General features: G+C 46.0%; 1 protein-coding gene across 5 annotated transcripts in view; it reads left to right on the top strand.

The window, feature by feature from the left end:
* Positions 1 to 275: 275 nt before the first annotated feature.
* The window catches only part of SEPTIN11 (septin 11), a 110177-nt gene continuing 84404 nt past the window's right edge, over positions 276 to 26048 (top strand). For 2 of the 5 annotated variants that reach the window (XM_081877026.1, XM_081877027.1), the window contains exon 1: positions 276 to 541. In XM_081877026.1, the coding sequence (XP_081733152.1) occupies positions 515 to 541 (27 nt within the window). In that variant the 5' untranslated portion in view covers positions 276 to 514. The remainder of the gene's footprint in view (positions 542 to 26048) is intronic. The other 3 variants (XM_081877028.1, XM_081877025.1, XM_081877029.1) reach the window with 2 other exon arrangements.

The raw sequence follows: 26048 nt of genomic DNA, 5'->3' as shown, positions 1-26048 counted from the left end.
TCGCGCACGAGCCCCCCGCCGAAGGGGCTTCCTGGCGCCCATGGCTCCTCCAGCCCCGTCGAGGGAAAGCGCCTTTCTCCCCGAGGCGCCTCCCGGCCCCCTCCGTTTCTGGCGCGCCCCTTTTGGGGCAGGCGCCTCCGAGCGCGCGCGCGGCGGGCCAAAACGGGGCGAGGGGAGCTGTGGGTGGGGGGGTGGGGGAGGCCGCCTCGCGACCCCCGCCGCCCGCGCACCCGTCCCCATTGCACAGAGGCGCAGGTCCCCACTCCACCCACCCCTCTCGCCAGCGAATGGTCGCTTCCAACCGGGTGGCCATGTTTGCCGCTTATAATCGCGAGCGCAGGCGAAGCCAGAGGCTGCTTTGCAGGCGAGCGGGGAGGGCGCTCGGGAGGAGGGGCAGCAGCAGCAGCAGCAGCAGCCGCGTCAGGCGCCGGGGAAGAAGGCGGGCAGCAGCAGCAGCAGCGGCACCAGCGGCCGGAGCCTCGTCGTCGCCGCCCTCGCCCCCCTCAGCAGCAGCATGGCCGTGGCGGTGGGGAGACCCTCGGTGAGTGAGGAGGGGAGAGGAGCCCTTCCCGCGGGCGGGGCGGGGGGGGGGAAGCTCCCCGGTTGGGCGGGCGGGCAGCCCATGTGCGCAGCGCCCGGGCTCGGATAACGGGGATGGGGAAGAGCGCGCCCAAGCCTCCCTTCCCGGCGGCCGCTTGTTGCTTCCCGGGAACGCGAGCCAGAGAGACCCCGCCTGGGGTCCGCGGCATTCCCCCCGCCTTCCCGCCCGCCCGCCTGCCTTTCTTCCATCTCTCGCCTTCTCCATTCATTGCAAAGGGGATCGCTGAGGGTTGGCGAGGGACGGGACGCGTTCAGACGTTACGTGCCAAGAGGAGGGCCCGGACCCCGGTTTCTTTTCCCGTGTACCAAGCTTCTTAAAAAAAGAGCTGGGGGGGGGAGAGAGAGAGAATGAAAGAAAAGAAAGCTGGGAAAGGGGTGTGTTTGTTTGTGTGTGGTAGCAAAATATGGAGCTGGTTGTCTTATCTAAAAATAGGGCACACCAGAGGAAAATCGGAGGGAGTGGGTAGTGGAGACGGGAACACGAATAGGCCGCCCTCCCTGGCGATTCTGAAAAGGTGCCCGGGATCAGTGTCAGTCAATGGAAGGAAGGTGTGTAGCTTCAGGCGAAAAAAATAAAGGAAAGAAAACGTGCCTGAGGTTGCGGGTAGGGAAGGCGGCAAAGTTGCCCTCTAGGGTCGAGGGACATGCTTGTGTGGTGGGGAAGGCATGGGGAGCATAACGGGATGGCCGCCTCCCCAAACCATTGTGAGATTTTGTCAGCTGGCTGAGCGTCCAGGTGATATACAGTTGCAACCCCACAACCTCTCGGAGCACCGCATCTCTCCAGGCCAGCGCATCATTCATCTAGGACATGCAGGCATGCGCCAGCCCTCGCCAACGTGGTGCCCGCCCCCAGATGTGCTGGACAACAACTCCCGCCAGCCCGAGTCAGCACATCTAGGCGAAGACTAGCATATGCAAATTTGTAAGATTGCAATTCTATACATGTCTGCTTGGGAGGAAATCCTCTTTCAGGGGACTTGCTGTGACATGGCCGTGTAGGGTTGCAGCTCTGCTGTTGATCTCAGGGTCTTGAGTTTGAGCCCCACTTTGGGTAAAATATCCCTTGTGGTCTCTTCCAACTCTACAGTTCTATGATTCTAAGACTCTCTTTGCTTTTCCATGATGCAGAAAGGAGGGGTGGTGTTAGAGCTGTCACTTTGAATCTTTTCATACCATAGACCAGAAAAAAATATGGGGCATCCTTCCTTCCCCCCAAAGCCTGCCTTTTTCCTTCTCTATCTTTCTGGCTTTTTGTCTTACCTTCTTTTGCATCTTCTCCCCCACCCCCTCTTTCATTGGGGACAACAACAACACCCCAGAACAAAAGAGAGAGACACATGTGATTCTATGAAGTTGCAAGCCCTGGGTTGGAATCTCACCTCTGCCATGGCAAACCATGGCGTGTCGCGTGGGAGAGCATCTGTGGGGCATGCAGAAGGTCGCAGGACCATAGCTCAGTGCATCTGCATCCTGAAGATCCTGGGTTCAACCCCTGGCTGCTCCCAAGTAGGGCTGCTGAACACCCCTGCTGGAAACCCTGCAGACTGCTGCCAACCAGTGTACACAACACTGAGCTAGATGGAACAGTGGTTTGATTCAGTTTAAGGCAGCTTCCTAATGTTTCATCTTCTGCAAGGGGACAGTGGTAGTGATCTACCTTACAGGGTTGTTGTAAGTGTGCAAAACACCTCAAGCACTTTAAAAGTCAAGCCACAAGTGTGTACGTTGCTAGTATTTATATTAGTAGATTGGGGTGTGACTTTCCTTGCAGATCATGACCCAAGAATAGAAAATTAAAGTGCTATAAAGAATGCAGGTTTGCAACACCCGTGTGTGGTTTCCGATTTACTGCTTTTTAGAGAACTTCATCTTTTAGTCGACACTGGAAAGGGAAACAAGCTGTAGGTATATAGGGTTGTATATATTGTATCCTGGTGGCCTGTTAACCGCATTTCAAACAGGGCAAGGCAAACGGGCTGCATATAGTAGGATGTCTGTCTTTCAGGACTGCATTCTTGGGAGGTTTTCAAACATCCTCTGTTCAGGCAGCAGCAATGGTAAAGGGAGTACTGGATGGAGATGCCTTAACCTAGCCTTCTTCCTTTCCCAACTCCCCCCACCCCCACCCCCCAAAAATCACTTGGGCAAAGAGTTGCAGTATTCTCTGGGATCAAAAGCAGAGCTGTGTGGAAAAGCAATAGAGGCAACTAGAAGTTTGGTATTTGTATAAACTTTAACTCGCTTAACATCCCCTCTGTCTTCTCTCTCTCTCTCTGTCTCTGGTTCCCCAAAGAATAGACACAGAAATGATGTTGGCGACTCAGTTTATTTGTTTGACTCTTAATGGCTTCTCAAGCAGTTTCCCACACGCTGAAGCACCCAGCTGCTGCCCCTCCACTGTACAATTCTGTTTTTTGTTAAGGTGGGGAGTTGAGAAATGTCAACTCGATCGGACGCAGTCGTTTGCCACAAGAAACCTCTGCAAGGCCTATAGCACCTTAAGGGTTTCTCGTACATCATGTGGCAAAAGCCCGAAGCAGATAAGAGAAGGTGTCATTTGTATAGACCTATAGGTGTGCATTGGGGTTGTGAACGAAAGATTTATACAAATGGAGGCTAAAAAAATATTAAGGGACATATCCTTTCAAGGTTGAAGATTCAGGCTTGAGGATCTTCTTAGCCATTAAAAATAGGAAGAATACCCTGGAGATATGTTGGGATGAAATTAGATCTCTGAAGGAGTCTCTCCTCCCTACTTTTTTGGTAGGGTTTCTTTCCTTTTTGATAAACCAGTAACTCTGAGAAAATTGTTTCACAGACTTGCCAGGCAGCTTCACATAAAGAGATCCTTACCGAAAGAGAGACACAGAGATCCTTTTTATTATGTCTATAACTTAGAGAGATGTTGGTGAAAGTAAATGCTGGCCATATGAAAGGACTCTTATACATCTTGAGGAGGTGGGGAGGGAGGGAGGGAGGGAGGGAGAAGGGGACTTGATTGACTTTTTCCTGTTCGTTGTTTTTTTTTTTTAAGTGCATGCCAGTAAAACAGATGTTGCGAGTGAGCAAATGACTTCAGTGTGGCTACTTTCAGAATGTGAAAAATGGTGTCTGCATTCAAGATGTGACCTGGCTCCCTTGCTTAGTTTCTGTTACCGTTTTATAATACAATTTGTGGCTCCAGTAGGGTAACGGACTGCATTGTGTTTTGGCAATTGCATCATGCAATTCTCCCCACCCCACTTTTTTTTTAAAAAAGCACATTGTTCATGTAAATGGTTTTTTTTTAATCATTTTAAATGAACAAAAACCACCATTTCCTCAGTGCGACTGGTAACAATTACGTTTCAGTTTGGATTTGGATTTGTTGCTTTCTGAAAGGGTCCAGGGCAAAATGGGTCCTGCCACACGGGAGCCCAAATAAAAGGTATTGTGGTTGATTCACGGGGCCACAGCACGAGACAGTGAGATATAGGAGCTGAGAGTAGCTTTGTGAAAAAGCCACTCTCCTATGGTGAGTTGAAATAATCTCCAGGCAACTGAGCAGGTAAGCTTCTGTAAGATGGAAGAGAATGATGGTGTTTTCCCTTTCCTTTAAAGGTAACAAGAGTGCCACATATGACTGACATGTATTTGTGGGCAGACACATTAGTAACATTTGTGTACTTGTTTGTGAGGCTGGTGTTGTGGACGGCAATGAGAGTTTTAGCACTAAAATTCCAGCTTCTACATCAAACAATGGCTTAAAGTATCTCAACTATCTTCCCCATAATGGCCCAGTTTGCATGTCATGTCTACTGACTAGGATTATAACAAGACAGGCCATTGGTCCATCTAATCTAGTATGGTCTACACCAGGGGTAGTCAACCTCTGTATACCTACCGCCCACTAATGCATCTTTCTTGATGGTAAAATTTCCTTACCACCCACCATTGCTCAATGGAAGGAGGATTCAGCTTGTGCCGTAGAGCCCCTTACCGCCCACTTAGAATCCTGAAACGCCCACCAGTGGGCAGTAGGGACCAGGTTGACAACCCCTGGTCTACACTGATGGGCAGTGGCTCTCTGCAGGGTTTCAGACAGGGTCCTTTTCCGGCTCCACCTGGAGATGCCAGAGTCTGAAACTCTTCATTGATGATTACCTTCTCTCTTGAGTTTTTTTCTCCGTGCGTGCAGAATAGAAAGGGGGGTGGATATCCCTGAGCATGTACAGAGTATAATGTCATTAACTCATCCCAGCAAACCATCACATCTCTGGAAACGGGGACTATTCAAAAAGCATGTCAGACTTTTAAAACTCCTTTTAGCGGTCACACACACCCAAGTCATACTTTGCCTCCTTGCCAACCTATCCCAAATCCTTTTCTTGCAGCTCCTCTATTCTTCCCATGAAGTGTGACGTATTTAATGGATGGTCTCTAGAGAGCATGGAGTCTTAGGCACAGAGGCCCCCCCCTCTTGTTTTAGCATGACAGCAAACGGCATAGCTGTCAACTTTCCCCTTTTCTTGCGAGGAATCCTATTCGGAATAAGGGAATTTCCTTTTTAAAAAGGGAAATGTTGACAGCTAAGCAACTGTGGCCTTGCATAGACTCTGGGAGTCCAGTTTCCTATTACCTAACACTTCCTTTCCATATCTTTGCAGGAATCTGCCTATTGTACTACTGCTCTGATGAGCAGGTTAATTGGGTTAATCATTAATAAAACTGTTGGGCATGGAGAGAGAAAGAGGGCACATTTGGCTTGTGTGTAGGATGTGGGGAGAGGAACTGAAAGAAAGATCAGTCTGGCTTGATTTAACAGAACCAAGTTAGCATTATTGAGTCACGGAATTTGCCCACTAAGATGTACTGGGGAAATGACACTGCGCTGATTATAAAATAATGCACATAAAGTAACAAGGGCAAACGTTATCGTGCAAACCACTCTGTTTGGTGGTTTGCTCTAGCTACTTGTATGAGTAACATTATCTAAAGTATAAAGTATATCCACATTTGTAACAGAACAGCTACTGTCAGACTCCAGCCTGCAGCAGGGATCTATCTATGAAGACAAAAGTTTCATTATTTTTAATTAAAGCTTTAGTCTTCTACCTTTACAGACCCAAGACCCGCCTTTAATCTTAGCCTGCAACAGGGCACCCAGTTAATATTTTTGCCATATTGTCTATCTTTCTCCCTCACACCTGGTATCTGCTTCTTTCATTCCTCTTCTCCTAATTTTATTCCTCCCCTCCTTCCCCCTCCTAAGCATTCCTTGGCTTCACATTACTGATCTTGAGAGCTTCAACTTCCACCGATGTTATAAACAAGTTTCTAGATCTCATGTCTCTCGGAATTCTTGGGAATGCAAATGCAATAGGTCCGAACGGACTGCTGTCCCCAGAAGGCAAGTGAGGAGCTTTCCATTTTTATTATAGTTCAATTCATCATAATTTGAATAATTTGGAACTGGCAGCAGGACCTTGCTTACCACTGCTGTTTATTCAGACTCTGGTTGTTAGTACCTGATTTGCCCGTTGCCAATAGTTCCTCCTTTAAAAGTGTGTGGTTCCATGCAAGCTGCTAATTATGTAAAAATAGGCTATGCAAAGCAGCTGCTTCAGCAGTGAGGTGCTTTGCAGAAGCTGTTAGCATAAGACTAAAAAAAAAAGCTCTCGTGCATTAGAGGGGAGGCTTCCATCCAATCCCACATGAAATTTAAACATGAAATTTATTACGGTCAGAGACCAGCTTGAGAAACACAAATGGAACTACAATCCCAATAGCAAAACAAACATTTAAAACAATATACAAGTTTGAAAGTGTGATAGGCATATAAACACATAAAAACTTTAAAATAGACTACCTTAGAGAAATGACCCAAAGTTGCCCGTGGATCCGGGTTTGGGAATTTTCTTAAGCAAACTAGATTGAATCGGGGGCGTGGTTTGCACCTACAGATCTATGCTCAGAATCTGGTGACAATCCGGGTCATCTTGTGGTCTTTGCCTAACAGGAGAAGGTCAGCAAGCCTCAACAGCAGGGGGGTCAATGGTTTCTCTACTGTGCCTCATCTAAAAAATATGTGTTCAGGGCTTCCTATATCCCCCAAAAGACAAGCGCAAATTCTCTGGTCATATGGGACTTTTTTAAAGGATCCTTCCAGGACCGGCGAGGGCAGAGCCGAGCTTCTGGCAAGTGTAAAAGCCCTTCTTACATTTTTGGATACAAGAAAAAGGAGATATGCTGCTGGTGCAGCTATATATCTCTCGATTTCTACAATTTTGTAGTCGGGGGAATCCCACATCTTATTGTCACTTGTGGGCACTTAAGTGCCTCTAGGAAACACACAAGCAGGATATGAGGGCCGTGCCTCCCCCCCCCTCCAATTACTTATGCACACGGGAAGCTGCCTTATACTGAACCAGACCTTTGGCCCATCTGACTTAGTATTGTCTGCACTAACTGGCAGCAGCCCTCCAGGGTTTCAAGCAGGGAGCACCTCCCAGCCCTTCAGCATGCAAGGCATGTGCTCTGCTGCTGAGCCATGGCCTCTGAGCTGTATGCATCAGAGTTATACCACCTGTGAACAAAGAACCATAGACTAGGGAGGCACTTCAGATGTCACGTAGTCCAACACTCTGCTGAGGAGGGAGACCCTGCTTACTCTATTTAGATGCCATTGCTAATTTTCTCTGATGGCTCTTTCCTAAGACCCCTTTAATCCAGTGGCAGAGAGTCCCAACGGTTGTTGAAAATGGCACTTTTGCTCGTTGTGAACCGACAGCCTTTTTCGGATGCAGCTGGTTTCCAGTGTTAGATGAGCGGGAGAACAATGTCTGACCGCTTCTCTCTGTGTGTGCCTTTTGTGGAATTGCTTTGTTGTGTATTTGAGTTACATATTGATTTTGTACTTGTAAGCCGCTTAGGAGCCATTAGTAATTCTATAGGCTTCTGTTGAGTCCCTGCCACTTTAAAAAGAAATCCACTAAAAAAGCCATAAGTGTTTTAGTCTTTCCCTGTAGATGGCACGTGTCCCATGGTGGCGTCATACATAGTCTGATCCTGAGTAGTAATGGGAGGAGCGCTCAACAAGCTGGAGCTGGCGACCCTTGGGAAGGCCCAAGTGAGATGGGGGAAGTTGGTGGGATCCAGGAGGTATCAGAGTCCAGGGAAAGGGCTGAGAGCATGGAGGATGAACCACTGGAGGTCTTTGGTCTGCTTTGGATTTCACCATGCTGAATGTCAATGGGGGTTATGGGAAGAAATAGTTTCTGCCCAAGCATCCCTCTCCCATGGCAGCATCAAAACAACCTCGTGGGGTAGGTGAGGCTGAGACAGCCTAAGGTGTGCTCGCTTCGGCAGCACATATACTAAAATGAGACAGAGCCTAAGGTTCTTCAGTGACCACTCTGGCTGAGTAAGGATTTGAATCTGGGTTTCTCTTGGGTAAGAGTCCTCCATTATAATACTCTGCCTTTTTGTAGTTAAAAGGCACAGAAAGAGTTGGCAGCCCTATTCGTGGCAAATTAGCAGTGACAACAGTGTTGGTTCCATGCAGAGAAGGTCCTGATTTTAGTACAGTCATACACCGGGTTACAGCTGCATCAGGTTATGTTTTTTCGGGTTACAGACTGCCGAAACCTGGAAGTACCGGAACGGGTTACTTCCGGGTTTCAGCAATCGCGCATGCGCAGAAGAGCTAAATCGCAACCCACGCATGCGCAGACGTGGGTTGCGAATGCTGCGAGTTGTGAATGTGCATCTTGCACGGATCACGTTCGCAACATGAGCGTCCACTGTAGAGTCTCCATTGCCCTTGCTCAGAGCAATTCCACGGGCTGGTTCAGACATGCATTACTTGGTGGCTTAGTGACTGACTTGGATAGCTTTCGATGTGACCTGAAGTTCTGCCTTTTGAGGGCATGTTCATACATGCTAGCATTGCTGGATGGTCATGCCTGCGTGAACCAGCGATATAGGTGCACCCAGATAACCACATTCCCAAGAGCCTTGAGTTCAGTGCTTGTAAGAGGAAATGTCAATGTAGGAATCCAAACTGCACCACCTTTTTGGGGGTGGTGGTCTTGTGGACTCATTCTGAAACCACTGCTTTGCAGATTTTGCAGTCTGATTTTGCTCCCAGAATAGCTGCTCATGGTGGTCTTAGGTGAAATGGTGCAGGATGAGGGGAAGGGGACTGACAGCCTTCTGTCCCCTCTCCTCCAAAGACTAGGGAGCATTGCCATAAGTAAGGAATGCCCTGTGTCATAATCACAAACAGTGAGTATTGCCTTAAGAAACAAAAGGGGAGGAGTTGAAAACTGTTGAACAGATGCCCTCATGCCCTCATTTGCTTCCCAAAATCATCTGGATGCTAAGCAAAACTGGGGACTTCTATTCTGACCTTACACAAGTCTTCATTCCTCATAGTGCATCTTCACTAGCACTTTTCAGTAGGGCTGCAAATTGGTGTAATACAGTGGTACCTCAGGTTACAGACGCTTCAGGTTAAAGACGCTTCAGGTTACAGACTCTGCTAACCCAGAAACAGTACCTCAGGTTAAGAACTTTGCTTCAGGATGAGAACTGAAATTGTGCGGCAGCGGGAGGCCCCATTAGCTAAAGTGGTACCTCAGGCTAAGAACAGTTTCAGGTTAAGAACGGACCTCCGGAACGAATGAAGTTCTTAACCCGAGGTACCACTGTATTTCACCAATTTGCAGCCCTACTGAAAATGTTAGTTGATGAAAACTAACTTAAAATTTGATTTTTAAATTCATACAGTGGTGAAAACAATGGTTTTGAAGCAAGAAGTTTACATGTTGTTGTCTTTAGGTGATGCACACGTGTGTTGTAGTGGTCAAAAGTTATTTTCAGTTCTCCATCAAACCTTGCAGCCTGGTTTTTTTAGATGGAGAATTTTAGTTGGTTCCTGAGTACACGAGTTGCTGCTTCTCCTTCTATCAGACGATATATTTTTGTGTGGCTATTACCAAAGAGCACAGATTGGGAATATGATATGCTTTGTTCTTACTTGCATAAAAAAAAAGACTCTTGTTTTGTAGCAGCTTTCTCCCAATATGCACCGGACTTGCAATGTATGATGCCCTTTTAGAATAAAATGGCTGGTATCTGGTTTCTAGCAAGCCTGTGGCTTTGCTGATTTCTTTCAGTTGCTAACCCCAGAGAAGCTGTGTGAGTGTCAAGGAGCGTGGGAAGTTCTTGAACATCTTCCTTAGCACAAGCTGGGGGAAATGCCAGAGAGCCTGAATTACTAAGACCCTTTAAATGCTGAGAGTTTCTGAGCTGCTTGGCTTTTTACAAACAAGCATACTTTTAATTTCAACAGCAATTTAGTCTCTTCCCGGGTTTGTAAACCTTTTCTTCTCCAGAGCAAGATTTTCCTGGCTCAGTGCCTGCACCTGAACGAATGTGGTGGGTTTTGTTTTCCTGTTTTGTTTTTTTCTTTGCCTCACTCGCTGCAATTTCTTTTCCTTCCCTTTTTAGAAGTTGCAAGTTCAGGAGGGTCTCTTTTGGAAGTGGGTGGGCAAAGAACACACAGTCTGAGGATTGCAGGGAACCTGGAACCCTACACTGCCTCTTGTGAATCTGCAAATAATTTGGTACTACTAGATTATTATTATTATTATTATTATTATTAGGAATGCTGCTGTTAGCTTTTACTGTTGGGCCAGGCCCTGGGCTCCAATAATTGAGCTCTCATGCCTCTGAGCTACGGAGGCCAGTGGTTCTCAAAGGGTGTGGCAGGAGAGGATGACAAATGTGGCAGGAAGATTCAAGGATAACCAAACGTTTAAACATTTCAGTGCAGTATAGTACAGCATAGTATCGAAATATATTTTAATATATACAGCCTGAAAAACAGTATCTTCGCCTCTCTTCAACAACACTGGCTGCAGTTCTGCACCACATATTGTTGTCAACCAGGATTTTCAATTCTGAGAAATAAGAAAGATCAGAAAAGAGAACGTCTTGTGTTGATGAGGAAATGAGAATTTGTTTGTCTCAAATCAGACCTAATATAATTGAGATTACCCAGCAAAAGCAAGCTCACACCTCTCATTGAGTTTGTAGGCATACTTAAGGTACATATGTAAGAGGCTTGCTTATAGTTATATTTTGGGAATGAGTCATGTTCTTATGTAGCTGCGTTGTTTTATACTTTCTGGGTGCCCCATGATCATACTATAAAGTAGTTGTGTTCCATGTTATGAACCAGGCACTGCTAAGAGTTGTTTCCTTTTGTTTCCCAGTGTATTTCTTGTCAATAAAAATTTCGCTTCGGTGCAAGCAAATTTTTATTCTGAAACTGTGGCTCAGAGAAAAAAGTTTGAGGGCCACTGCCTTAGGCTTTCATGTAGAGATTGAGTTGATCCTTATCCTTCAACCACTGAATGCTCTGCCCAACGCATTTTACTAAACTCTTAGAATTTCTCCTAGCTGGTTTCTTTTTCCTCTGCTCTTTCCTAACATGCTTTTATTTAAAAAAACAAAAGCAGACATTTTGGGGACTTCATTTGCTGCTCTGTGATTGTGGCAGGTCCCCTTTCACATCATTCTGGCCATTGTGGCTTGAGCTGCCTAGCGGACTATGGGTTTAAATGATGACAGGGAAGAAGGGAAAATGAATGAAGCAGGAGTGCCTGCACATATTGGCTTGGCTGCTAACTACCCAGTTATTCTTTGTGATTGCTGCAGGTCCACACCTCGCCTCTTGGGCCCTGTGGCATGTGCAGAGAGCTAGGTGGGATGGAGGGACATTTTTTTGTCTGGCCTCGCAGAGTGCTTTTGCAGGCAGCGCAGTGGGTGTCTTGGCTTCTCTCACCTCCTGCAAACAAGCACCCAAGAGGAAGGGCGAGAAGCCAGGCTACTTCGCTCTCCCGAGTTCTGCAGACTTGGGGTGCTGTGGCTGTGTGGTCTCCTTTGCCTTCTCCTTCCCTTCCCATGAGCCCAGTGCAGGGCATGAACGCTCAGAAGAGAAGGGATCTTCTATTTATTTCCTCATTTATAAACATTCACCTTACAGCCCTCTCCTAAACTTGTCAGTGGAGCGTACACCAATGTGTATTCAATAAAACAAGGCCCCATTAAAAACAACAACACAGTACAAAACCATCATTAAAATGACTGGATAATCAAGAAAGTTTTGAACAGCTGCATCGGCCTGCCAGCACAAAAACGGGTCCTTAAAGTTGGAAGCGAGAAGGATGTCATGCTGAATCTCTGCTGGAAGAGTGTTCTGCAGTTTGGGACCAGCAGCACTAAATGCCTGACATCTAGCTGAGTGTGTAATATGGTGTGCAACTCACAGGGCTTCTCTGGACCTCTGTCCTGGGCAAGGCTGGACCAAGACATTTTGCTGCCTGAGGCAATGAACAAGATGCATGCCTACCCCCTATTCCATGCACAAGGCACCAACTAAACTGGCAGTAGACTCTCACTTTGATACTAGCAACAGGATAGCACACATGACAGAGGCAGCAGCCTTGTTTAGGGGGTCCAGGACAATTTATGTGGCATACACAGCAATATCCGCCAGCAGAGGGCAAATGGCCTGGGGGTGAGGAGGATTAGTCAGGAGGCTGTTGCCACTGTCTCCCAGCATTCCACCTGAGGCAGTCACCTCACTCTGCCCAATGGTAGGGCCGGCCCCAGTCCTGGTTATGTGACATGAGGCACTCGCCAGTGGTACATGGATATTGGCCAGTGATGAGATTTATAGACTCATGATCAGATTGCTTGGACACTTCCCGCCAACTTCTGGTCTGCACGCCATGGTCGAAATTCAAAGTTCAAAATTCAGCTACTGGAAAAAGTGGGGGGCAGTGATTACTATTGCTGTTCCACTTGGAGCACACAGTTTATTGCCATGGAGTTCCCAGTAGTTGGAGTTATTACAGGGAGACACTATCTGCAAATCCAAATGGATGATGGGATGATTCTCTTTTGGCTATATATGGACCAGCATCTTGGGAAGCTGCCTTATTCAGAACATTGAGCCATCTAACTCTGTGTTGTCTGCACTGACTGGCAGCTCCTCTCCAGGAATTTAGGCAGGCCTGGAGATACCAGGGGTTGAACCTGGAACTTTATGGATGCAGACCAGATGCTGAGTATGAGTTTGCTGTGATGGTGCCAGAACACCCCACTGAACTTACCAGTATAATTGTTCTGTATGTTCCAGCCACTAACTCCTCATCCTGCTTTCTGTGCTCATGTCCCTTGCTTGCTTAGGGCTGGTGAGAAGGGAAAAGCACCAGAGAGTTCAGCAGGGAGTGGATCCAAACCATTGACCTTTCACTAAAGCAGTTACTGCAATCTTTCAACTGGGCGGAAGTTGGTTGGTCCTGAGATTTGCTGCATTTGGTGAACTTGTTTTTAAAAATGAAATAAACCCAAGAGATTCAGGCCACAATCCCCAGAACTGCTGCTGCACCATCTTAAATTACATTCACTTTAGTGGAATGCATTATTTAGCAGAATATTTAGGCAGGTGTCTTGGTTTCTTTTCTGTAGGTTTTCATATTCTGGGACTAGCTGCATGCAAACTTTTATTAATCAAACTTATGGAACTGTTTGCCACAGGAATTTGTGACAGTCAGCAACTCAGTTGTCTTAAAATGTGGGTTAGAGGGGAATTCTGTTCAGGAGCTGTCAGCTAGGCTGGGTGGGACCTCTGTGTTCAAAGACTGGGTGTAGCAGAGGCTGGGGAGAAAGCCAGAGACTTGTCTCCACCGTGCCTTGCTCATAACCTTCCTAGAGGCCTCTGGCTGGCCACTGTTAAGCCTTGGACTGGAGACAGAAATTTGTTCCCGTCCAATATGGCAATTGCAATGTTTGATTTGATAGAAGAGTTCATTTCAGTTTGCTTTAAAAAAGAAAGAAAGAAAGCTTTTCTCAAGAGCTGGAGGGTGAAGATTTAACAGCAGTGTTTCCCCATTTGGTATCATCCATATGTTGTTGTGATACAAGTTCCACCACCTTGGACCATTGGCTGTGCTGCCTGGGACTGATGGGAGCTGGACTCCAAACAAATCGGGAGGACACCATGTTTGGGAAGAAAGCTTTATTAGGCAGATCACTGACAGAAGGAACGGGGGTTGTTCTGGACTGAAGAACCTGACTCAGATGCCTCCTGGTTTCAAAGTGTTTAGAGAACTGCTCATGCTCCCAATATTATTATTACTTACTCTAGTGAGAATAGGCCGTATTTCAAGGATACTTATTGCAGTGCCTTCCAGAGCATGGCCAATGGTCAGGGATGATGGGAGCTGTAGTTCAGCAACATCTGAACCAGTGGAACTGTCTACCTTGGAAGGTGGTGAACTCTCCTTCCTTGGAGGTTTTTAAGCAGAGGTTGGACTCTGTCATGGATGCTTTAGCTGAGATTCCTGCATTGCAGGGGGTTGGACTAGATGACCATTGGGGCCCTTCCAACTCTACACTTCTATGATTCTATGGCTCTAAGATGCCATGTTGCCCTCTCACTGGTCCAGTGGGCTTTGTGGTTGTTATACTAAAGAATTGATGCTTTTGAATTATGGTGCTGGAGGAGACTCTTGAACAACCTTTTTCAGCCATGGGCCGGTCCACCATCCCTCAGACCATGTGGTGGGCCGGACTATATTTTGGAAAAAAAATTGAACCAATTTCTAAGCTCCACAAATAACCCAGAGATGCATTTTAAATGGACACATTCTACTCATGTAAAAACATGCTGATTCCGGACCATCAGCAGGCCGGATTGAGAAGGCAATTGGGCCGCATCCGGCCCCTGGGCCTTAGGTTGCCTACCCCTGCTCTTGAGAGTCCCATGGACTGCAAGAAGATCAAACCTATCCATTCTGAAGGAAATCAGCCCTGAGTGCTCACTGGAAGGACAGATCCTGACGCTCCAATACTATGGCCACCTCATGAGAAGAGAAGACTCCCTGATGTTGGGAAAGATGGAGGGCACAAGGAGAAGGGGATGACAGAGGACGAGATGGTTGGACAGTGTCCTCGAAGCTACCAGCATGAGTTTGACCAAACTGCGGGAGGCAGTGGAAGACAGGAGTGCCTGGCATGCTTTGGTCCATGGGGTCATGAAGAGTTGGACACAACTAAACAACAACAAAATACCTTCTTTGAATCATTGAATCATAGAAGAGTTGGAAGGGACCACGAGGGTCATTTAATCCCAACCCCCAGGCAATGCTAGAATCTTTCATCCAACCTGGGGCTTGAACCCATGACCATGAGATTAAGAGTCTCATGCTCTGCTGAATGAGCTTCATTGGATGCCTGCAAGTTCTAGTGTTATGAGAGAGGGAGAAGAAGTTTTCTCTGTCCACTTTATCCATGCCTTGCGTAATTTTATAAACTTTTATTAGGTCGCCTTTTCTCTAAACTAAAAAGTCTCAAATGCTGCAGCCTTTGCTCCATCCCCTTGGTCACTTTGGTTGCCCTTTTCTGAACCTTCTCCAACTCTACAGTACCCTTTTGGAGGTTAGGCAACCAGAACTCTACAAAGTATTCACTTAGAGCAAGCATGGCCAAACTTGGTCATCCAGATGTTTTTTGGGACTACAACTCCCATCATCCCTAGCTAACAGGACCAGTGGTCAGGGATGATGGGAATTGTAGTCCCAAAGTTTAGCCATGCCCTGACTTTAGAGCACTGGGCGTCTCTCTACACTGGAGCCCAATGTTCCTCCCAACTTAGGGTTGCCAGTGCATATTTGTCCCGCTTCCCCCAATTGAGAATTGGACTTTTATTTTCAGAATGTGTTAGAATTACACACCTTCAGAAGAGCTCAGCCCACTGTATTTCTATTGTGAGTCTGTTGTGAGTCACAGGTCCTCCAAGGACTGGGAGTTCTGCCTTGGAAGCCATGGAATCATCCCTTGAATCATTGCTGGGATAGCTCAGTCAGTAGAGCATGAGACTTATCTCAGGGTCATGGGTTTGAGCCCCCCACATTGGGGAAAAAGATTCTTTCATTGCAGGGGGTTGGACTAGGAGACCCTGGTGGGCCATTCCAACTCTATGATTCTGCGCGTCTACGGTTTTAAGGCAGAAATGCCTACTTAACCCCAGCAGAGGCTGAATGAAAGACCAGAACAGGAACTCATGCACAGATGCTGCAAATAGCTTCCTTTTGCCACGCCCCTCTATATATCCAGCTCTTGGGGACTTTTGAAATACTTCTATTTCTTGTGGCATAGTAACAGTTCTTTCACCCTGGCCCACAATTTGGGCATTGCTGCTGTAGAGGAACTGAACTCCTAGAGGTTCCCAGCACCCTCCCTGCTCTCTCTCTCTATAAATATGGGCTACTGTGGTCACACCGCATCCCCTCTCTTGCTGCAAAGTGTTGTTATTGCAGCAGAAACAATAGTGTGAGTTTTGAAGCGGGGGGTGGACGGACGTTGTTCATTCTTGAGCAATGAGTAAACCACATCCTGTGCAGATCTGCAGTGGTCAGTTGCTCTAACCTAGAGATTTCCTTGCTTTGCCTCCTTTACACCCAAAAAAAAAAGTTGGGGTGTGTCTCCAAGGGCAACTCACTGATAGCAAAAGTAAAGACGAGACTGCTTTAGGCACATAGGAAGCTTCCTCATACTGAGTCAGTCCAATGACACATCGAGCTCAGTATTGTCTACGTCCCATGTCTCAAACTCAGATCCCCAGCTGTTGTTGAACTTCTTCTTTGGCGATCACTCGTAGCCAAGTAAGATTGTCTTCCATAAACACGGTTTTAACAATGAGTCTGTAAGTGACTGTGGAGGCCTATTCTGGATCCACACGTGCTTCCACAGTAGGGACATTGGTTTCCAGGTGGGAGTTGATCACGGTGTGGATTTGCCAAGCATGCCTTCCTCTTAGCACGTTTCTCCCTTGCGTCCTGAGTTCGAGTGTCTTCAAAGCTCATGACACCTTTGGTAAAGGCTGTTCTCCAACTGGAACGCTCACAGGCCAGTGTTTCCCAGTTGTTGGTGTTTATACTACATTTTTTAAGATGTGCCTTGAGACAGTCTTTAAACCTCTTTTGTTGACTACAACGCCCATCACCCCTGGTCACTGGTCCTTCTAGCTAGGGATGATGGGAGTTGTAGTTCAACAACAGCTGGGGACCCAAGTTTGGGAAATCCTATCTATCTACCTGGAAATTCCAGGGATTGAACCTGTGACCTTCTAAATGCAGATGCTCTACCACTGAGCTACAGCCCCACTCAGAGCAGTGTTGTTATTTGAACTTGACCAATGGAACTTGGCATGAAAGGTCCTCCCTGGCTTAGAACTGATTGGGCAATCTTGAGTCAGCAGTTAAACCAACCCTTTCACAGGATTGCTGTGAGGGCATGATGAATGGAAAACAACTTATGCTGTCCTGAGATCCTTTGAGTCTCTCTTTTTGACCAGGGTACATGGATCCAATATATATGCAGCAGTTGCTGACCAGTTTGCATAGGAACAGGGAAGAGGAATCGTTGGCTCTTCATGTGTAGCTGAACTACATCTCCCATCAACCATTGGCTTGGGATGATGGGAGCTGGAGTCGAACAACAAGGTTTCCTATCCCTGGCATACAGGCTGCAGCTTGGCTAACTAGTCAAGAATGCTATATTCATGTATTGAGTGATGCATGTCTTTTAAAAGGGAGCCTCCCAAATGATAGTGCTGAATTAGAATTTACCGAGAAGTGTGACAGCTTTCCTTTAGCAATGCAGGTGTAAATTAACTTTAACAGTCTTAAGACCAATTGTGTTATTGGCAATTACTATGGTTTTGATGGCTCGCAATGCTTCTTTCCCAAGGCCTTTGAATGAGTTAAGTTGTCTTGGTTTTAACCAGTGTCAGGTTTTTAGTCCGGAGGTTCCATCTGCTAATGTTTTCTGTTTGATATTATAGTACATCAACTTACTTTAAACTGTTAGTGTTTTGATGTATTGCAGTTCACTTTTGTGACATGTTGGAAGCCACTCTGGAATTACAGTGTAGTGAAAGGTGGTTTATAGAATCGGCAAATAAATAAAACAAATGCATTTAATTGATCTCTCACAGGCTATCCATTTCTCCACCATTTCATTCTTCTTTGACCACACTGTCCTCATTCACCCTGCCAACCAGTCTTGCCAACCATCCATGGGTAACATTTAACACATTTAATGAACTGGGCTTTAGCCCATGAAGACTTGTGCTATCATAAAACTTGTTTGTCTGGTGCCACAAAACACTTTAGGCTGGCTAGCTTGTAACATTTACCGTATTTTTCGTCCTATAGGGCGCACCGGCCCATAGAACGCACATCGGTTTTTTTTGGGGGGGGGATGAATAAAAAAAAATTATTCCCCCCCCCAGCCACGGCTGCTGCCCCAAGCCTAGCACACGCCTGCCCGAAGCACGGGGCACCCTCCGGAGGGCTCCGCGTGCTTCGGGCAGCAGCCTGCCGCCCCAAGCCAAGCGCGCATGGCGGGAGCTCTTGCCGGGTGCGCAAGACTTGCAGACACTCGCCCGAAGCACGGGGCACCCTCTGGAGGGCTCCGCGTGCTTCGGGCTGCAGGCTGCCGCCCCAAGCCGCGCGTGCCCGGCGGGAGCTCCTGCCGGGCACGCAAGGCTTGCAGGCACTCGCCCAAAGCAAGGGGAACCCTCCGGAGGGCTCCGCGTGCTTTGGGCGGCAGGCTGCCACCCCAAGCCTTGTGCGCTCGGCGGGAGCTCCTGCCGGGTGTGCAAGGCTTGCGGACACTCGCTGGGGCTGCAGGCTGCTGCCCGCAAGCCTTGTGAGCCCGCGGGAACTCCCGCCGGGCTTACAAGGCTTGCGGATAGTTTCCTGAAGCCTGCATTCACCCCATAGGACGCACACACATTTCCCCTTCATTTTTGGGGGAGAAAAAGTGTGTCCTATGGGGCGAAAAATACGGTAACTATAGTTAAAGAATAACTATGGTTTAACTAAAATGAGCAGCATGCTAGTACATGCAGCTCAAAAGTCCCAATTTTGACTCGTCTCCAACTCCTGGCTTTGCTGCACCAGGGAGGAAAACAAACCAGAGACTGGCTTTGCAAACCAACCCCTTTTGCTTCTCTTCAAATACCATTCATATTTGAAGCAAAGGTTTGTTCTCTGCTTGCCACTTGTGGTTTTTTGGGGGGGAAACTAACCGCTTTGCACATAATGCAAAGCCAGACTCTGGCTTGTTCCCTTCCTGGTGCAGCAAAGTCAGAGTGAAGAAAATGGAGAAATGTTGAACAGTGCACATCAGCACTGTTTGCGTTCAGCCATAGTTTAATTTTTAAACTAGGGTTTGGTATTACGTGCGAACGGGGCCTTTGTGTTTCTCATCCTTTGTTTTTTTTTTTTTTTTGAAATAGAGGTTCATCTGTATGTCAGGCAAAATGAATTACAGAATTATAGAGTTGGAAAAGGACCACAAGGGCCATCTAGTCCAACCCCCTGCAATGCAGGAATTTTCTGCCCAGTGTGGGGCTTGAACCCACGATCCTGAAATTAGTCCTGATCCTGAAATGGTGGTTGCATGCTCAACCAATTGACCTATCTCTTTTCTTCCCAGCCCAATGATGAGAAGCTTAAAGGTAAAGGTAAAGGGACCCCAGATCATTAGGTCCAGTCGTAACCGACTCTGGGGTTGCAGCGCTCATCTCGCTTTATTGGCTGAGGGAGCCGGCATACAGCTTCTGGGTCATGTGGCCAGCATGACTAAGCCACTTCTGGCAAACCAGAGCAGTGCACGGAAATGCCATTTACCTTCCCGCCGTAGTGGTACCTATTTATCTACTTGCACTTTGGCGTGCTTTCGAACTGCTAGGTTGGCAAGAGCAGGGACCGAGCAACGGGGGCTCATCCCATCGCAGGGATTCGAACCGCTGACCTTCTGATCGGCAAGGCTCTGTGGTTTAACCCACAGTGCCACCCGCGTCCTGTTGAGAAGCTTAGTTGTCACTTATTATGGGCTTCCTTACTCAACTTTTTTCTTTAAAACAAACTCAGTGGTGGTATTACTGTTATTACTGTTGTTATTATTATCCTATCCTGAGGTCCCAGGGTGGGTTGCAACAATTAAAACAATATTAAAAACAGTTTAAAACAACTCAGAATCACAGAAATAAGGTGGGTCCTAAAAGTACACATTGCAAGTTTTAAAAGCCAGGGCAAAAAAAGGGGGAAACCCCTGTAGACATACCTAGAGCTTTCTTAAGTCTGGATTTGGGCATGCTCATTTGCAAAATCGAAAAATAAGCTATTCAGCCACATAATATTGGAAATGGCTCTTAAAATGACTTGAGTTAAGAACCATAAATTCCCTACCTACACCCACTCTTTAACAATCCAAAATACCATGGTGTCTTTGAAATTTAGCGTTCTTCACACAGCCTTTCCTCTGCTTACGTTTACTTTCAAGATAATTTCCAAAATATTGTATGCAACGTGAAACCAAGAGAAGGCTGCCAACATGTTGTGCATGTTAAAGGATGCCGGGTTTTTGCCACAGAGTGACTTTCTGTATTTTTCCATGTATAAGACGAGGTTTTTTTAATAACCAAAAAATTCGGTTTTAAATTGGGGCTCGTCTTATACATGGGTAGTGCTGAGGGGGTGTTTTTTTAATTTGGAGGCCCCCAAAATGGGGGGCATCTTATACGTGGGGGCATCTTATACACGGAAAAATACGGTATATGATAAGATGCTGGCAAACCCCGCTGTTCTTCTTCAGCCTCATTAATATTGAATACATGTCACTTTCATATGGCAGTTGATGAAAAGCAGGAATTTTCTGCAAATATCTTGACAACTGTGGGTGTAGAATTACCCGTCATTCTGGAGCAAGCAGGCACCATGTATAAAAATAATTGGCATTTTTTCTTGCAAGTGACCTGATTTTCTTTTACCTTTCTTCAGCTGTGTGTTGCTGTTGTTTTAATCAGAGTCTGGGTTATTAGGACAAACAATACATGCAGATTTTATTGTCTGGTTTCTCAAGATGTAGAAAACCAACACGATCCTAAATATGTTTTAAGTGTGCATGGAATCACTGCATTGGTTGCCATTGGTTTTTCGAGCAGGTGTTGTGCACAGGTAAACATCTGCATAACTTTAACAAGCGATTGCACATTTAACAATTAACTGGTTTCATTGTATGGTGACCTGAGGACTGGCAGGAATGGTTTATTGCAGATACTTTCAGTAACTGTATCCTTGGTAGCTTGGTATTTACGGTAACTGTATATTTATTTATTTAGCATGATTTATATGTACCGCTTAAACCAACAGCAACCTCTAAGCAGGTTACATAAAGCAATATAAAACGGTCGATTTAAAAATAACCGATAAAAATCGAACGTTAAAAACAAAATAGATCAAACAAAAATAAATAAATGCAGCAGTTCTAAAATCAATATACACAATACAATTGCGTGTCTGAATAGGCTTCAAAAAATGTTTTAGCAGTCTCTGAAAACAGCACAGCTCCTGCTTACTATCAATGGGCGGGGAGTTCCAAAGAGCAGATACAGTGGTAGCTTGGGTCATATACACTTCAGGTTACAGATTCCGCTAATCCAGAAATAGTACCTCGGGTTTAGAACTTTGCTTCAGGATGAGAACAGAAATCGTGCAGCGGCAGCAGGAGGCCCCATTAGCTAAAGTGGTGCTTCAGGTTAAGAACAGTTTCAGGTTAAGAACAGACCTCCAGAACGAATTAAATTCTTAACCCAAGGTACCACTGTACTGCCATACTGAAGGATTGACTCCTTGTACGTGCATAACACGGCTCTTAGCTCCGCTCTGCCTCATGAGACCAGGGCCCTGCAGGATCTGATTTCTTTCCTCAGGGCCTGTAAGACAGAGTTGTTACGCCTGGCCTTTGGCTTGGAATCAACTTGATCCCCTCCCCCTCTTTCCTTTTTCCTTTCTCCTTCTGTAATGGAACTCCTATTTGGGGACTTCCCTGGCTTTTTTCTGACCCACGTAGGACCAGTCTGGATAGTTGACCTTAGTGAAGATTTGATGTTTTCATCCCCCAATTTTTTTTTATTTGAGTTTCTACTGAAATGAGGTTGCATTTTAATGTTGTATTTAAATCTTGTTTTTAAGTTGTATTTTAATCAATTGTTTTTATACCTGGTGTCAGCTGCCCTAAGCCCGGCCTTGGCTGGGGAGGGCAGGGTATAAATAAAAATTATTATTATTATTATTATTATTATTATTATTATTATTATTATTATTATTATAGCTTTCAAATGCACTTGTATGTTTTCCCAAACTGCTTGTATGGTTTTCAAGGATTCGGGAGCCATTTTCCTCTCAACTGCTAAGTAACCTTCTATATCCTTTTTAACTGCTGTTTCAAAAGTTACTCTTGATTCCTCCCCAAACCTCTTCCACCGCTTCCCATCTGTTCTCATTGGGGGGAGAAGATGGCAGATCAGATGGTGTGGAGGCAGATCAGAGGTGGCTTTGAAAAACAGAGCTGTTTGTGAGCTGCACCTTCTAAAAGCAACTGCTCTAGAGCAGACCAAACTCCAGTTGCAAACTGAGTCCCAGGTCCCTTGCTTTCTCTCACTCCTACTAGATGTTGGAAATGTTAGCTGCTGGGAAACTTGCTTTTCTCCAGCATCAGCTAATAAAGCCATTTGGGTTGTAGGGAAAATGCAGGTTTCCAGCAACTGATATGATAAGTAATGACAATTAGCTTTGGAACCCCCACCCCCATTTAGGGATGATAACATATTCCCTGCACATAGACATAGCTGCCCCAGGTTTTTTGGTGCATGTGTACGCTCTTACCCAAGACTATAAGAAGCAATCCAGTGGATTTATTCCCTGGATGAGAGCTGGGTTTGAAAATTCTGTGCCAAAGCTACCCATATTCTGCATTCTGGCCATCAGTTCAAATGTGTACACATTGCATAATTGGTTTTGGTTCTGCTAGGGAGTGAAAGTCATGCTCAGCCTTCAAAACATTTATATTCCTTCTTTCCTCAGAATAGCTGAAAGTGGCTGTCAATAAGGATTGCCAACCATGTATCCTACCAAGTATTGTCACATTTTTGTCAACCCAGTCATAAGGTCTAGAAACTTGTTTCTGTTTGCTTTTGAAGAGAAAAAACAGTTCAGGCTCTTTGACTGTTTTATTCTGTGCCAATACAAATTTCACAGTTCAGTTGTGATGTGCATACAGCCCTACCTTACATGGATCCCGTGATTAACGGTATCTTTGCAGCCGTATTGGTATCTGGGCGCAATCAGAGATTCCTGTTCTGCAAATGGGCCCTGCATACAGAACACAAATAAACCTTTTTAGTTTGATCCTATCCCAAGGATGAAGACCACTGTGGTTCCTGGGCTTTCTTCCCTGCTGAGTCTTGGGGCTGTTCCAGTAAAGGCTTGAAGCTTTGGCTTCAAGTGTGCAGTAGCGATTCAATACCACAGCTGTTCTGAATTCAACAGGAAGCATGGATCGAGGGATGAAATAAAACCATTTCCCCTCAGATAATCAGATGCCTTCCAGGACACATGCTGATGGCACACACAGGCTGGAGATGAGCGAGTGGCGTTTATTGATGCATACCTCAGCCAAAAAAAGGTACAGCCGCCCACCTCCAGGAATCCAGATACTCTGCTGGAAATTGTTTTCCCCTTAGAGCCTCCTGTTCATCTCAGTTGAAGTAACTCTGTGTAAAACTTACTGAGAGAATACATTATGGGAACATTTCTTTCTCTCTCTCTCTCTCTCTCTTTGTGCATGTGTGTGTGTGTGTGTGTGTGTGTGTGTATTACTAGACAGCGTTCTTTATTCTTTTGTTGTATTGTACAAAAAATGACTATTGGCTTAAGAAATAAGCGAACACTAGTTCTATATTGAGCCAATTAGAATTAAACTCTGATTTGCCCTTGATTTTTGACCTGCTGTAAGCAAGTACAGTGGTACCTCGGGTTACATACGCTTCAGGTTACATACGCTTCAGGTTACAGACTCTGCTAACCCAGAAATAGTGCTTCAGGTTAAGAACTTTGCTTCAAGATGAGAACAGAAATCGTGCCCCAGCGGCGTGGCAGCAGCAGGAGGCCCCATTAGCTAAAGTGGTGCTTCAGGTTAAGAACAGTTTCAGGTTAAGAACGGACCTCCGGAATGAATTAAGTACTTAACCTGAGGTACCACTGTAGAAACAACAGGTTTCAAAGCACTCAAAGGAAGATTTAGGCTAAATATCGGTGGTCTGACATGTGTCATGCTTTACACAGGCTACAGAACATCTGTAGGGGGCACGAGGTTGGGGAAGACTGAACTGGAGGAACAATTCCTAAAAGTCTCGTTTAAATTACCGCAGGAGCGTTATTTGGAGGAAGTCAAACCTGCCAAACGAATTGTGTGGTTTGCCATTAAATGAATTGTGAGCGTTTTTGAGATGACACGCACATGCCTGCCTATGTTTTGTGTTATGTAACTTTATTCCTAATCTAATTTAAAATAACAATTATTTGAGCACTGGCAAAACCACATGTTTTCTTCTAAACCAAGTCAGCCAGAAACTTGAAGGGTAAATCCAGGAGGACTAAATTTAATTCCCACTTTAAACACTGGCTTGTTCATAGTTCTTTGTTGCAGGAAAAGGGCTCTCTTTCCTTGCACCATGGTAGAACGCTGCATCTAAGTTGCATGATTTTTTAAAATAGTCTATGGACTGAGAGTGCAGTCCTCAGAAGTAGGTTGAATGGGGTTTACTCCAAGGTAATTGTGTAGGACTGCAGTTGAAACTAAACACAAGAGAAGGTGTAGCTTTAACAGGTGCAGTACTGGCTGTCTTGCGGTCTGAGCCCAAACATTCCTACTCAAAAGTAAGCTGGTTAAGTACAGTGGTATTTGCTTCCCAGTAAGTCTGGACTGTGCTCTACTTATTCTTTGTACTAGGCTAGGGCCAATTTAATATGTCGTGTGCATCTGACCTCAACAGAGACAGCTAACAGCATTTCTAATTGAGCAAGAATTACTAATTTACGGGTATTTTCTAGTGAAATGAGAAGGACAGGTTGGTTGTGACTTAAGGCCCATTCCACTGCTTTCAACACAAAGTTGGGACTCCCCCCCCCAAAGCCAGATTGCATATTTACTCTCCAGTAGATCCAAGGTGCTTTTTTTGGCATAAATTTTGCTATCAATAATAGTGCAGTATAGTGTGTTTTTGGCATAGGTGAGGAGTGTTTAAAAGTTAACTCCTTTAGTGTTACAAACCTGCTTTTGACTCTCCTTTTCAAATACCACATATGCAGACCAAATAAAAGCAGAGAATAGCAGTCACTTGCATGGATGAGGCCTATAATTTAACCTGCGCTGTGTAGCAGCAGGCTGTTGGCAGCTGGCGGTGGAGGCTACAGCAGACTTGGGTGGGCGGGAATGATTTGATTCTGGAAAGTTGCTGTTTGATAATGCCACGAATACCCGCGGTCCGTAAACCCTCAGCAAATGATTTTTTCAATCCGGCAAACTGTTAACTTTGCAAATAAATTAGTAGGACTAGCAAAGCCTTCTGTGAAGTATTCCCCATGGTCCCAAGCAATGAGGCATTCCAGGATGGGTTCTGCTGGGTGGACCCCGGTGCTTCTCTCATATTTGTGTTGTTTCCAAATACACAAGCAGAACACACTGGTGGCAAAAATACGCAGCTGCTAACCCAGGCATGTCCAACGTCTGTTTTGGGGGCCTGTGGCAGTATATGTCCTGGGGTGTAAATCCTAAAAAAAGCTCAGCAACTTCAATCCTGAAAAAAGCTCAACAGCTTTGGGGCTGAATCCTTCATCAAATCTGGCCCTCTTTGGAAAAAGTTTGGGCACCCCTGTGCTAACGCATCTCATTGGGTTGCCTAAAGCTACCAGCCCTATCAGTAGCCAGAGGGGGGCTGGCAGATCCTGGGTAGAGGGGCAGCACTGGGAATCCTCTGCCCATTCCCCTCTGCTGGAGATCAGGGCCATGTGTGACACACATTCTAAACTGGAGTGAGTGGGAGTGGTTGCCGAGACCATATAACACCGGTCCTGAAAGATCTTCATTGGCTCCCAGTACATTTCCGAGCACAATTCAAAGTGTTGGTGCTGACCTTTAAAACCCTAAACGGCCTTGGTCCAGTATACCTGAAGGAGCGTCTCCACCTCCATCATCCAGCCCGGACACTGAGGTCCAGCTCCGAGGGCCTTCTGGCAGTTCCCTCTCTGTGAGGTTACAGGGAACTAGGCAGAGGGCCTTCTCGGTAGTGGCGCTTGCCCTGTGGAACGCCCTCCCATCAGATATCAAGGCAGTAAAAAACTATCTTACTTTTAAAAGACAACTGAAGGTGGCCCTGTTTAGGGAAGTTTTTAATGTCTGATGCTGTATTGTTTTTAATATTCGGTTGGAAGCCGCCCAGAGTGGCTGGGGAAACCCAGCCAGATGGGTGGGGTATA

The sequence above is a fragment of the Podarcis erhardii genome (genome assembly GCF_964252035.2).
Source record: "Podarcis erhardii genome assembly, chromosome: 9".
In the NCBI taxonomy this organism is placed as follows: domain Eukaryota; kingdom Metazoa; phylum Chordata; class Lepidosauria; order Squamata; family Lacertidae; genus Podarcis; species Podarcis erhardii.
The sequence above is the reverse complement of the archived record's forward strand: the minus strand, read 5'-3'. Positions and strand labels throughout refer to the sequence as shown.